This window comes from Dermacentor variabilis, chromosome 5 (assembly GCF_050947875.1).
Source record: "Dermacentor variabilis isolate Ectoservices chromosome 5, ASM5094787v1, whole genome shotgun sequence".
Lineage (NCBI taxonomy): Eukaryota > Metazoa > Arthropoda > Arachnida > Ixodida > Ixodidae > Dermacentor > Dermacentor variabilis.
This window is the reverse complement of record NC_134572.1, coordinates 66,388,203-66,400,990: the sequence shown is the minus strand read 5'-3', so window position 1 is coordinate 66,400,990 and position 12,788 is coordinate 66,388,203. Positions and strand designations below refer to the sequence as shown.

Sequence of the window (12,788 nt, the reverse complement as noted above, 5' to 3'; positions counted from 1 at the left end):
GTGCTGCTAGCCTCCGATTTAGCACAATGCCCGTCACTGGATGCCACCAAAAAGAAATGCCTTTTGTTGTGTATAAGCGTCCGCGTGTGTACAGCGATGAGCATTATGCGAGGTCAGGGGCTTGCAGAACTTTGCTGGCATGCTCACAAAGCACAAAGGTCTGCTGCGCCGTTAGTATTGACAGGCTGCATGACAGGGAACAGTTGTCTCGCTGATGAATGTGGGGAAAAAAAAATTATCTTATGGGGTCCTTCAATGGTGCACAGTGTACTTATGGATTGGCTTACCCACTGGTTACTGACAGCACACCCCAACCGTTCCTGGCAGCCAATTGTTATAACAAAGTAATGGATGTAGTATAGTAAAAGCGGCCCTCCCTTCAACTTTGCATGCAAAGTATTACTATAAGTGTATATGGGGAGTCTGAGAGTGCTGAAGTCTGCATGATTTTTTATCCTACCACACGCATTACCATACCAAACAGAAACGAAGTTACGTACGTCATAAGGAAGATGAAGTCATAAATTATTTGTCTGAACTTGCATTACTTTCTGTACTACCACAAATTTATAATTGCCACTTAAATATTTCAAAGATGAGCTTTTTTTCACATTTTTGCATTAACGCATAATTCCCCCTCCCCTTCCCCCTCTGAACCAACCACTGCGGGCCTCTTGTTTATTCCCTATAATGAGTGAGCTCAATTATTTGAGGGCAAAAGCAAGCAAACAAAAACAAGTTGGTGATCTTCACTGTGCGAGAATGCTGCTTTTGCAATGAATGAGTTCAGAGCTAAAGAAATCTCTGACGTTTGCTTCTTTATTTTTTTGGTATTTCTTTTAAAAAATGGAAACAAACTCAGCGCTCCCTTAAGCGTTAGCACAAATGCAAGTTGCTCAGAAACTGTCGTATCACAGCTATTGTCACTTAAACATTTTGTTGTCGCTTTATTTCACTCAATGTTGCTTAATGTTTCGCTAATGGTTGCTTTTATAATTTAGAATAGGATATCTAGCAGTGGCTGTTGTCACAGCTTCAATGTAGAGCGTTGTAACCTTCATTCATTTTTCAGCTTTGGTACTTCAATTCCTTTAATTTGCATTCATTTCCTTGCACAGAGCCCCGTGTTCATCAATATTGGTCGCGGGAATGTAATCTCCGAGGGCTGCCTGCTGAATGCTCTGAAGTGAGTTTGAGTCGATTTTGTACAGTGTAGACTATAACTTAGGTATACAGGATTAGTATAGTTTGTTTGCAAAGTTGCGTAGAAAGTTTTACTTCTTTGCTAAGCTTTGCCACTTAAATAAAAAATGCTCATTCATTTTTTAGTTCTTGCATCTGAACCCACTGACCTGACAGCCAGAACAGCTGCAACATTTCACAGTGTGTTCTTCAGTAAGGGTGTATGGAAATTTTTTTTTTTCATCCATTAAATACTTGTTTGCCCCTTCTTATGAGCTTTGCCTCATTTTAATAGACAAACTGCATTTCAGCTTCTTGAATCTGAGAAATGGTGGTGAATATTGCGGTTGTGTACTACTATGTTGAGTGAGACATTCATTCAGGTAGACGAATTTTGTGGCAGTGATTGTTATGTTTTGAAGAGGGGCTCTTTCTCTATATGTATTTGGTTCTCTTTTGGGGTGTTCATAACTTCCATGCAAAACTTTTAAAAGGATAATCCAGTGATTCCATAAACATTTCAGGATTTAAATTGACCCGTGTTTCCCTACATCTAAACTGACTGACGCATTTCACTGTCTAATGATCCTCTAATAGCTTGACAAAGAAGCTTTTTCTTTTCTTGATGAATGAGGAGGGAGAGAGCCTGACACATATGGCTTGAATGATGCAATATGCAAAAATGGAATATGCAATATGCAAATGCAAAAATGTAATGGGAAAGCTTGCTGTGTGTCATAAAATATGAAGAGAATGAGACCACATATATCACATGTGCTGTCTATGAGAAATTTTGAATATGCACGGACATTTCCATTAACTCTACACCAAGTGAATACATTCACCTCATGCTGATTTGTCTTCATAGGCTAAGACACAATGAACATATCTGTGATATCACTTCTCTGGGGATTTAAATTTGTCTGATTTCCCCTTTAAAGGATAATAGCATGGCAACATCCTTCCCACAAATTTGCCTGATTTCCCCTTTAAAGGATAATAGCATAGCAACATACTTCCCACACGTGGGAGCTAAACTGACTAGAGCCTTGTCTTGTAGGGAGAAGTGGATCTCAGGGGCCATTCTTGATGTCTTTGAAGTCGAGCCACTGCCTACATCAAGTCCTCTTTGGGCAACTCAGGATGTAAGTCTGCTAATATTTTCTTTTTTCGACTAGACAGCGTAATGTTGTGTGACCTGACAACTTGTTCCAGCCCTGGTTAGCCATCACCACCTTCTTTCTTTTGAATGAGTAAATTCAGAGCTTGAGCAGGCATTTGTAACATAATTTTGAAACACTTTTTAATAAATAAACTGGTCGACTTCCCAAATAGGAACGAGTAATATGCTGTTACTGTTCAATATTGCATCCCTGTTTAATAATTGCTAAATCTTTTAAATGCTACAGTATCAATATTGTGAATAGTTGCAGGTTATGCATGTAACTCATGCTATATAATTGAAACTTATTGGGACAGTAGATGTTTAATTTGTTCGCCGTTGTAACTATATATGACCCAAGACAATTAAGGGTACAGTAGTCGTGTAGACACACTTACAAAACAATTTACAAGAGTGAGTGCCTGACTACAGCTGGATTCCATGTTGAAGAGGAGAAAGTTTCTGTGAATATGCATTTGGTGTACTAAAATCTTTTTAAGGTACAACTGGATAGGTGGTGCATTACGCAGTAAAACCTCAATGATGCAATCCTGTTTTGTACCATTTCCCACCACCAATGTTCGTGATCGACAACATCAAAAATTATCCCATACAGTTGCGCTTTCCCTTTACTGGTTAATACGCTTCCAGAAAATGCAGTCATTCGGCACCAACGTTCAGTACTTCGGCAAACTGCGATCATATTCTACATTTTCCAGCCGCTAGATCCCATGAGAACAAGAAAAGGCATGAGGCACGCATAATTGAAAGTAGCAGGTGCCTGCCATGGCAGCTTTCCTGCATTACACACCTACCTGTGTTGTGAAAATACTGACACCCACTCAAGTTCCTGTTTCGGTACCAGCAAATCTCCTCGTGGGTTGTCGTACATCACATTCGCAGTTATCACCGCCAACCGTATTGGAGTAAGCATCTTCACCTGTGTTTCACAGCGCGTGTGGAGTAGTGCTGTGGGAAGCATACTGCAGGCTTTTAACAGGCGATAACCCAAACATGCAGCTGGTGCGAAGTGAGCATTATGTTTCACTCTATGGCTCATCAGCTCAGTTTAGTTACGGTTTCTTGTTGCCATCTTAAAACACTATGCAATAGAAAAGTTACAAAGCAGGCTGCTTGCGCCCCACCAGCTCAATGTGCGTCGGCGTCTCATGCCACAATAATTTTCACCAAAAGGGCACCTCAAGTTTTCTTGCCAAAAGGCCCCACCCGAAGAAGCTGCTAACCCAGGCCGAATTTAACAAGCGCAAACGAAAGCTTGCCAAAGCTGCAAAAACAACTCGAGTCTCGGATGCTACCAGCTCAGTATGCATCGGCATTTTCTTCTGCAACGTTTCGCACAACATTTCGTATTACATAGATGCCAACTAAAATTTAGTGTGCCAAATGTTATTTGTGGCTTCAGATTGTACTTTTTCCCGGTTAGTACATTCTTTCTCACACTTTTTTCAATAACGTATGAACAAGTTCTACTAGTTGTAGTGGCTCTTGCCATCATACACAAAACATGCCGTCTGCCCAATATTATTGAATTTTTCTGCAGTAGAACTCGGTGATAACTCTTCATACCACTGGCTTTATTTGTGGGAGGGAAAAGAAACTGCAGCGCATGGTAACACTGCAAGTGTTGTCAAGTGCACTGCTAGTGCACTTCAAATTTTTCATCATGAACCAACAAGCCTGACAGTCTATTCTTCCGAGATAGTGGTACCCCTTTGTGTTCAGCCCCACAGTTCGCACAAAGGATGCATTCACACTAGTGAGCCCTTGAGTTCACACGTCCAAGTTGGTTGTGACAGGTTGCGTTGATTGAAAAGCAACCGTTTCGTGTCTAAAGCAGGATGTCGGAATATGCTGATAGTTATCTTGTGTGGTGATAGTGGTGCTAGCAGACTCAAACAGCAGCACCAATCCCAATAAATTTCGGTGTGGCAACAGGCAGATCACGTTTACCGATATCTGTTGACGCACGAATTGTTCCTTGGGTGCCAGTTGTAGCCAGCCATGTGACCTCTATCAGTTTCTAGTGTGACTGCATACAAAAGCACCTCTGGAAGCATGGCTCCTAAGTTTGTTGGCCTAGCATAGCGTTCTTGCACTGTGAAATGATATGAAATGAAATGCTATCTTCATTTGTATTACCGACTGTGTCATCACCTGGGGCAGAAATGCAGAGATAATTTTGAAGGCAGCATTTTACTACTCTAGCCTTTCATGCCCCTTTAAGATAGTTGACGTCAAGATTCAGCTTTCCCCTTGTTCTTTCAGTTTACTTACTTATGTCTTTCGTCTTTGTAGGTCATTGTCACACCCCACATGTCTGGCCCCTCTAGGCCACAAGAAGTAAGCATTTTCATTACTCATTTAGTTAATAGTAGTGCAGCTTTGCTATGCATTACTCATGTTAATTAGCAACAAGTAATGGCAAATAGCCACAGTGCAATAGTGTACGGCCTGTGCTTTTACAGTGGTCAGTATAGTAGACTTTCGTTGATTCGACTCCGGTTATCTTGATTTTTTGGTTAATTCAATCCCGACCGAAGGTCCTGGCTAGCACCTATGAATTTCTATGGGCCTAAACTATTGTTATTTTGATCCTGAAATTGGCCATTGCCGGATAATTCGAACTTGACCAGTGAGCACGCACGTGCCTGGCCCGTATGAGGACCCCCTATAGCGACCACTTTAGTGTCAGAGTCTGTCCTGGCAGAGCTTAGGAAACAATGAATGCATAGAACACGCTCCATCTCCTGTCAAAAATGCCTATTTTTGGCCTGCCTTAGGAAGAACTGACCCTGGCAATATTGAACACCTGAACTCTCTCGAGTGAAGCTAGCTTAGCAGGACTCTTTGAGGAGCTATCAGGCATTGTTTGGGATATCATTGGCCTTAGTGAGGTTAGAACTGATGAGGCTTATACAGTGCTGACAAATGGCCACATCCTCTGCTATAGAGGACTTCTAGATAAGAAGCATTACAGAGTAGGATTCCTAATCCATAAAGGCATAGCGAGCAAAATTGAAGCAAAAAAGGAGAGGGTAGCAGTAGTCGTAATAAAACTTAATAAAAGGTATAGATTAAAAGTAGTACAAACCTACGCTCCAACCTCCAGTCATGATGATGATGAAATGGATCAGTTTTATGAAGATGTTGAATTAGCGACGAGAAAAGTGCAAACTCAGTATACTGTGATGGGCGACTTCAACGCAAAAGGGGGAAAAAGCGGGCTGGTGAACAAGCAATTGGCAACTACGGCTTTGATTCTAGGAAAGCTAGAGAAAAGATGCTGGTAGAATTCGCGGAAAGGAATAAGCTGCGAATAATGAACATTTTTCTTCAGGAAGCATAGCAACAAAAAATAGACCGGGAAAACCCCTAATGTTGAAACAAGGAACGAAATAGAGAAAGAGTAAAATTGGTCAAGAAGAAACAGGCCAACCTAGATGCAGTAAGGGTAAATAAGCAGATCACTTCAGGCTGGTAGTTGCAAAAAAGTATGCAGCCTTAGAACAGAGAGATGAAGATGACAGAGGTGATGAATGAAACCGTAACTAGGCTGGCTTCAGAAGCAGCTTTTGAAGTTGGAGGTAAGGCACCAAGGCAACTAGTAGCCAAGCTCTCCCAAGTAACAAAGGACCTAATAAAAAAACAAATAATGAAAGTGGCCAACCCTAGAGATCAGACAGAATTCGCGGAACTGTCAAAGCTTATCAACAAGGAAAAAATAAAAGATATTCAAAATTATAATGTCAGGAAGACTTCGGAAGCAGCGAAAAATAGACGCAGTGTGAAATAAATGGGAAGAACACTTGGTATGGGACTAGCTATGGTATGGGACTAGATATGCACTGAAAGGTAGAAGGGTGATATCATCAGCAATTCTGAAGATATAGTAAAAGCAATGGAAAAATTCTGTACTCACCTGTACAGTACCCAGAGCAGCCACGATATCTCTACCTCCATTGGAAGTAGTAATGAACAGGTTACAGAGGGTTCTTCTATAACTAGCGATAAAGTTAGAAGGGCCTTGCAGCACATGAAATGGGGAAAAGCAGCAGAAGATAGTCCAACAGTCCATTTAATCAACGATGGAGGAGACATAATGCTTAAAAAACTGGCGGCCCTTTATGCGAACTGTCTGTCGACTTCAAGGGTCCCAGAGAAGTGGAAATGCCAACATTGTACTAATCCACAAAAAAGGAGGTGTTAGAGAATTGAAAAATTATGGGCTCATTAGCCTACTTCCAGTACTGTATGAAATATTCACTAAGATAATCTCCAATAGTACAACGGCAACACTGGACTTTAGTCAACCAAGGGAACAGGCTAGCTTCAGGAAGGGATACTCTACAATAGATCACATCCATGACATTAAGATTAATCAGATAATCGAGAAATCCGCTGAGTACAATCAGCCTCTCTATATGGCTTTCGTAGATTGCGAAAAGGCATTTGATTCAATAGAAATACCAGCAGTCATAGAGGCATTACATAATCAAGGAGTACAGGCCGCTTATGTAAATACCTTGGAAAATATCTACAAAGATTCCATAGCTACCTTAGTTCTCCACAAGAAAAGTAGGAAGGTACATATAAAGAGAGAAGTCAGGCAAGGAGACACATTCTCTCCAATGCTATTCACTGCATGCTTGGAAGAAGTATTCAAGCTATTAAACTGGGAAGACTTAGGACCAAGGATCAACGGCAAATATCTCAGCAGCCTTTGGTTTGCAGATGACATTGTCCTGTTCAGGAGACGAGTTACAACTGGAGACGAGATACACTGGAGACGAATTACAACAAATGATTGAGGGCCTTAACAGCGAGAGTGGGGTTGATTAATATGAATAAGACAAAGGTAATGATGAATAGCCAGGCAAGGGAACAAGAGTTCAGGATCACCAGTCAACTTCTAGAGTCTGTGAAGAAGTATGTTTACCCAGGTCAATTACTCACAGGGAATCCTGATTATGAGAAGGAAATTTTAGGAGCTGACAGGAGCTGACATTGTCAGCTCCTGACTGGAAACTTACCCTTATCATTGAAAAGGAAGGTGTACAATCAGTGTGTTCCACCAGTCCTAACATATGGGGCAGTAACTTGGAGACTGACAAAGAAGCTTGAAAACAAGTTAAGGACCACACAAAGAGTGATGGAATGAAGAGTGTTAGGTGTAACGTTAAGCGACAGGAAGAGAGCGGTGTGGATCAGAGAGCAAACGGTGATAGCTGATATTCTAATTGACATTATGAGAAAAAAATGGAGCTGGGCAAGTCATGTAATGCGTTGGTTAGATAACCGGTGGACCATTAGGGTTACAGAATGGGTGCCAAGAGAAGGGAAGCGCAGTCGAGGACAGCAAAAGACTAGGTAGGGTGATGAAATTAAGAAATTCGCTAGCGCTAGTTGGAATTGGTTGGCGCCGGACTGGGGTTATTGGAGATCGCAGGGAGAGGCATTCGTCCTGCAGTGGGCTTAAAATAGGCTGATGATGATGAACGCACACCTTTTCTCTCTTTCTTCTTTTTTTGAGAAAATTGGCTCGAAAATTTCTTGCGCGGTGCAACGGATACGAAAACAAAACAGCTCTCGTGGCATTTGCATTCTTTGCTGCATCACACAGTTCTACCGCGGCGAAAATAACCTTAAAGGGGGACATCGGTCAGGGTCGAATTAATGGCACTCGACTGTAGTAGCTGCCACTGTACACATACAGTGTAGTCCGTTGCTGTATTGAACTCATGAGTGCAGAACATGTGCCTGTTTCCACCCTGGTAAGTATACAATCACCAGACTATGCAGAAGATGACTTTGTGGTTGGTGGTACTGGCACCTCTCGACACAGGTGTGCAGTGCATTGACATAGCTTCAGCCGGCACTTGTGGTGAGAGCCGTCCATTAGATTGTTCTCTTTAACAATAAACTACATGGTACACCTTTGATCATTTGGGACTTGTTGCCATTACCATAAATGTGTTGCAGTGACCTTCAAATTATTTTACATGTCCTGTTCAAGTGCTTTTCTAAGTATCTTCTATACTCGATTTCATACATAGCAGGTGATGCTGCACAAGTGCGCAAGTAGTGCTGTCACAGAAGTCTTGCTCCGCGTGTTTCACAGTGCGGTTGTTCATGAACTGCAACAATTTCTACATAACAACTACCTCATATAGACCAGAATTTTGCAGTGATTCTGGGGACTGCGGGAACAGGTGAACCAGCGAAAAGGATACTGCTGAGCATGTTCTTGGCGCATGCACATCCTGCAGTCTATTTATGGGCTGGGAATGTGCTAACAACTTGCCGAGCGGTATAACAAGATGGATGCCCCCAGAAGCACTGCAAAATTCTGGTCTATAGTACAACTACGATTTGCGATGGCAAGGCTATGTCAAACCACATATTATTTGTGCATTTTTGTGCTTCCTGTATGCGACATGCTCTGCTATGGTCGCAAGCGCACATCATGAGCTGTGTCAGTCTTGTCCATTTGCAAGTAGCATCCGATCTCCGACGCCTTGCATGTAATAAATAGATCATATTATGTATGAAACTAAGTATACATGAGAGGTTTAAGAAATCGGGAATCTGTGTTGTCAGCTTGTGTTCATGTTTGTGGAATACCACTGCATCACATTTTGGCATAGTGTGAGGCACTTGCAAGAGTAGAATCACTAACTACTAAAAGCGTTTTTGCTGTCTTTTCGCAGACAGCAGAAGTGCAGACTACAGCTTAACCCTCATATTGAACTTGCTGTTTTTGTGAATGTTATGGTGTAATGAAAGCACTGGGGAAAATACTGTACCACTTACCTGAAAATTTGAGAAGCTCTAATTTATTAATTTTAAGCTGAGGCCACCATGAACACATTTCAGTGGAGTTAGAATACAGACATGCTTGTGCACTTACATTTAGGTGTACTCTCTATTGTCAATTAATCAAGAGCCTTTCACTGCAGTGTCTCTCGCAGCTCACTGTTAGATTTTGGACATTAAGCCTCATAAATAATTATAGCTGGGAGCTCGTAACCATGCCAAGTAGTTACCTTAAGGAGTTGCAACTATCATTGATGAAAAAGTGAATCATCTGTGTCAGCGATTCATGTAGTTGGGTTACATTCAAGGAAATATTTATTTTTGACTTTTATTTTTGGGTATCTGCTGACATTTAAGGACAACGTAGATTTAAATCAATACGTTTTGATCTGGTAGATTGAAGTGCATCCACCAAATTGTCAAACTGCATGTGTGTGGAAATGGAGAAATACAGGAAGGATGCTTTGATTTAAGTGCTTATGGAATAAAAAAAACTGATGCCTGATGCACTTCTAGGTTCACCTGAACATGAATTTGGAACCCCAGTTGTGACATCATTTTTTGTCTTCATTGATCTTCAATATAATTGCTGCAGCAACCTACAGCCATCTTCTGTTTATGTAGTGGACGCATATTAGCCATAACTTTGCCTTGCACACAGCTGGTTGCAAACATTTACGTGTTTGAATAGTGTTGGCTTTGCACACAGAGTTCATTATTTTCTTAATACTGTACAAGTGCTAAATTCTTGTGCTTTGCTGTTTTGCAGGTGGTCAAGAGTTTCATGATCAACTTTGAAAAGTTCCTGGCAGGGCAGCCACTCATACATAAATTTTCGTTTGAATCTGGATATTAGGTTGAATGCCTTCAACTCCATGTTTTCCAAGGCCAACAGTAGTTGTACAGTATACTAGTCACAGTTTTTAATATATAAAATAAAATATATACTGAAAATAATAATAATTACAACTGTACTTTAAATAAATTTACTAATAAATATTGTATTTTCATACCTTAAGCTTCTCTCTGAATTCTTGGCATCAGTGAACAGATAATGTTTATGGCTACCCGCCATCGTTGCTTAGTGGCTATGGTGCTGGGCTGCTAAGCACGAGGTCACGGGTTCAAATCCCGGCCATGGTGGCTGCACTTCGCTGGGGGCAAAATGCGAAAACACCTGTGTATTTAGATTAGGGTGCACGTTAAAGAACCACGGGTGGTCCAAATTATTCTTGAGTCTCCTACTATAGTGTGCCTCATAATCAGATTGTGGTTTTGGCACTTAAAACCCTGCAATTTAGTTTTGAAAGCAAACTCACAAGTAGTGTTTGCTTTTGGTTCCTGTCATCGTCCTCTTCGTGCTGCTTCAAGTTTCACTCAAGATCAACCAACTCGTCCAAATTAAGTTGTTGCTACTACAGGTCTGTCTTTGGCAATGGCTGTGATGGCTTTCACACAATATTCTGTGGGTGGCACAGCCAAACTGTCTGCAATCTATTTCCTAATGCCAGAAAAACGTTTTTGTGTGTATGTTCTTGTATATATAAACACTGTAGGAACACATTCTATGAATAATAATATATATTGTGTGAGCCTTTCATTGATTGCTTTATTGTGATTAATATTCATCGGATGTGTCTACTTCTATGCAAAACACCACATAAATTAATGGAAAAACTACATCTTAAGCTACATCATTGTTTGAAATAAGCTGTGGAATGATATGGAGGCTGCAGATCAAGTGGCATTTACAAAACAACTAACATTTTGCTTGGCATTGCCAGTTCTTTAAATAAGTTGTAGCTGCATTAGCAGTTAGCACTTAGCGAAACTACTGAAAAATGCACTCACGATAAATGGAACACCAATCCAATAGCCACATATTTTCAGGGGCACATTTCTTGAAAGAGGTGCAAGGCACGAGATTGCTAGCAAATGGGTATGCTTTGCATACTACGTAGCTTCAATTTTGTATTGCATGTTCCAGAATTGTTGCAGGCTTAATTAGTAAGTTTTAGTCAATATATGTTTGAGAAGTGGATTTTTTCGTGCACGTAATGTCCACCACGTGAAGCATAAAAGCGATGTATTAACTCACATAGACCTGTGTATATAAGTGGCAATGTTTTCATTTCTGATAAATGTAAATAATTAAGCTGTTTTTTCATGAGCCATCAGCACTGCTTACTAAGAAGAGAAGCAATAATGTTAAGACACGCCTAATTCAAGTCTGTTTCACAGGTCTTTGAAAGTGACTCAAGCGTAGGAATGACTAAAGTCCGCAGGGAAATTTTTCCACAATTAAAAAAAGACAACAGGCTTGCATGACTTGTTAGAATCAAGTTTCAATCTCTAGCAAAGCTGTTGCATTACATATTTCAGTGTCTTCTAAAAACCACACACTTTCTTATGTTGTTCGCATATCACTCATGTGTTAGCACTGTTTCCCACACACTATAACGTGTTTGGGTACGCAATTGCTACTTGTTTCTTGTTTTTGCATTTGTCTTTAGAGCTGTTTCACTGTGTTACCGCACCAACTTGCCCAGCTCGTCTTATTTTTGTTTTAAAGAATTTTTAATCAGGGCTGTACGCACCCATGTGCTTTTAACTTTGCATGCATGTCAGCCATAATCTTCCTCCATCCACCAAATTTGATATCAGTGACTCATAATTCTCACAGGACGGTGGGCTAAATTCTACGCTGTAATTGAACTACCCACTTTGAACTTTGGCTACACATCAACCACAACCTTCCCCTCATATCCACAGAGTATAAGCAGCGTGGTTCGAAGGTGGGCTTTCCCCCGCAAGTACACATATTGTGGTGAAGCGAGCTTCGGGGAATTATTTTCACTCGCGAATGCATGCATGGATCGGCATGTCTTTAGGCGTCTTGTACTCAAAGTATGGAGTTGATCGGCTACAAAGAACCTGTAGGAATGTTTCCAGATAGTTTAACGTTGCACAGGAGAAACAGTGTTTGTGTGTTTCTTTTAGCATTTTCATTCTACAATTAATGCAAAGCGCAAGTTACGTTCCCACAAGTGTGGGGCTTTAATGTAGCTTCTCAAATATGTCTCCGTGCAAGTGCTCCTCGTGATTTTGGAATGTTGTTGCCAGAACACCAACAACGTTTTTCAAGGCAAATTACATGCTCTATTGGGCAACACCTGCCACCACCGCTCTTGAAGCAATTTTGGAACATGCTTGTTGTGCACCCGATAGTGTGCTGAACTCGACAACACAGAATTAATGATGATGATGATGATAAATAAAATCAATGTTACTCTCTTGTCAAGACAAATTTCTTCTAGAGCGCAACTATATCACTGACGATAGCTATGGAGTTTTCTTACATCGGAGGTCGCTCGCCAGGCATTTGCAACCTCTTACTGTCACTTCAAAACGGCTCCGCATATTGCAGGTCTTCCAGACATGAAAGCAGTGCGATGTGTAAAACGAACGCCGTTATTTATAGAATTATTTACACGGACCTATGGCTCGGTTGGGAGCTGGAAACCTGAGTTTAATCCGTTGGTTTCCAGTAGCATCGTAGAAATTATAGTACACGAGACAACTGCGGGCTTCAGCGATGCAGTCCGGTCCA

General features: G+C 41.0%; 1 protein-coding gene across 3 annotated transcripts in view; it reads left to right on the top strand.

Moving 5' to 3' along the window:
* LOC142582715 (glyoxylate/hydroxypyruvate reductase A-like) overlaps positions 1–10,196 on the top strand; it is a 39,323-nt gene extending 29,127 nt beyond the window's left edge. For all 3 annotated transcript variants that reach the window (XM_075692680.1, XM_075692681.1, XM_075692678.1), the window contains 4 exons: positions 1,119–1,186; positions 2,243–2,327; positions 4,661–4,705; positions 9,948–10,196. In XM_075692680.1, coding sequence (XP_075548795.1) covers positions 1,119–1,186; positions 2,243–2,327; positions 4,661–4,705; positions 9,948–10,034 — 285 coding nt within the window. In that variant the 3' untranslated portion in view covers positions 10,035–10,196. The remainder of the gene's footprint in view (positions 1–1,118; positions 1,187–2,242; positions 2,328–4,660; positions 4,706–9,947) is intronic.
* The last annotated feature ends 2,592 nt before the right edge of the window (positions 10,197–12,788 follow it).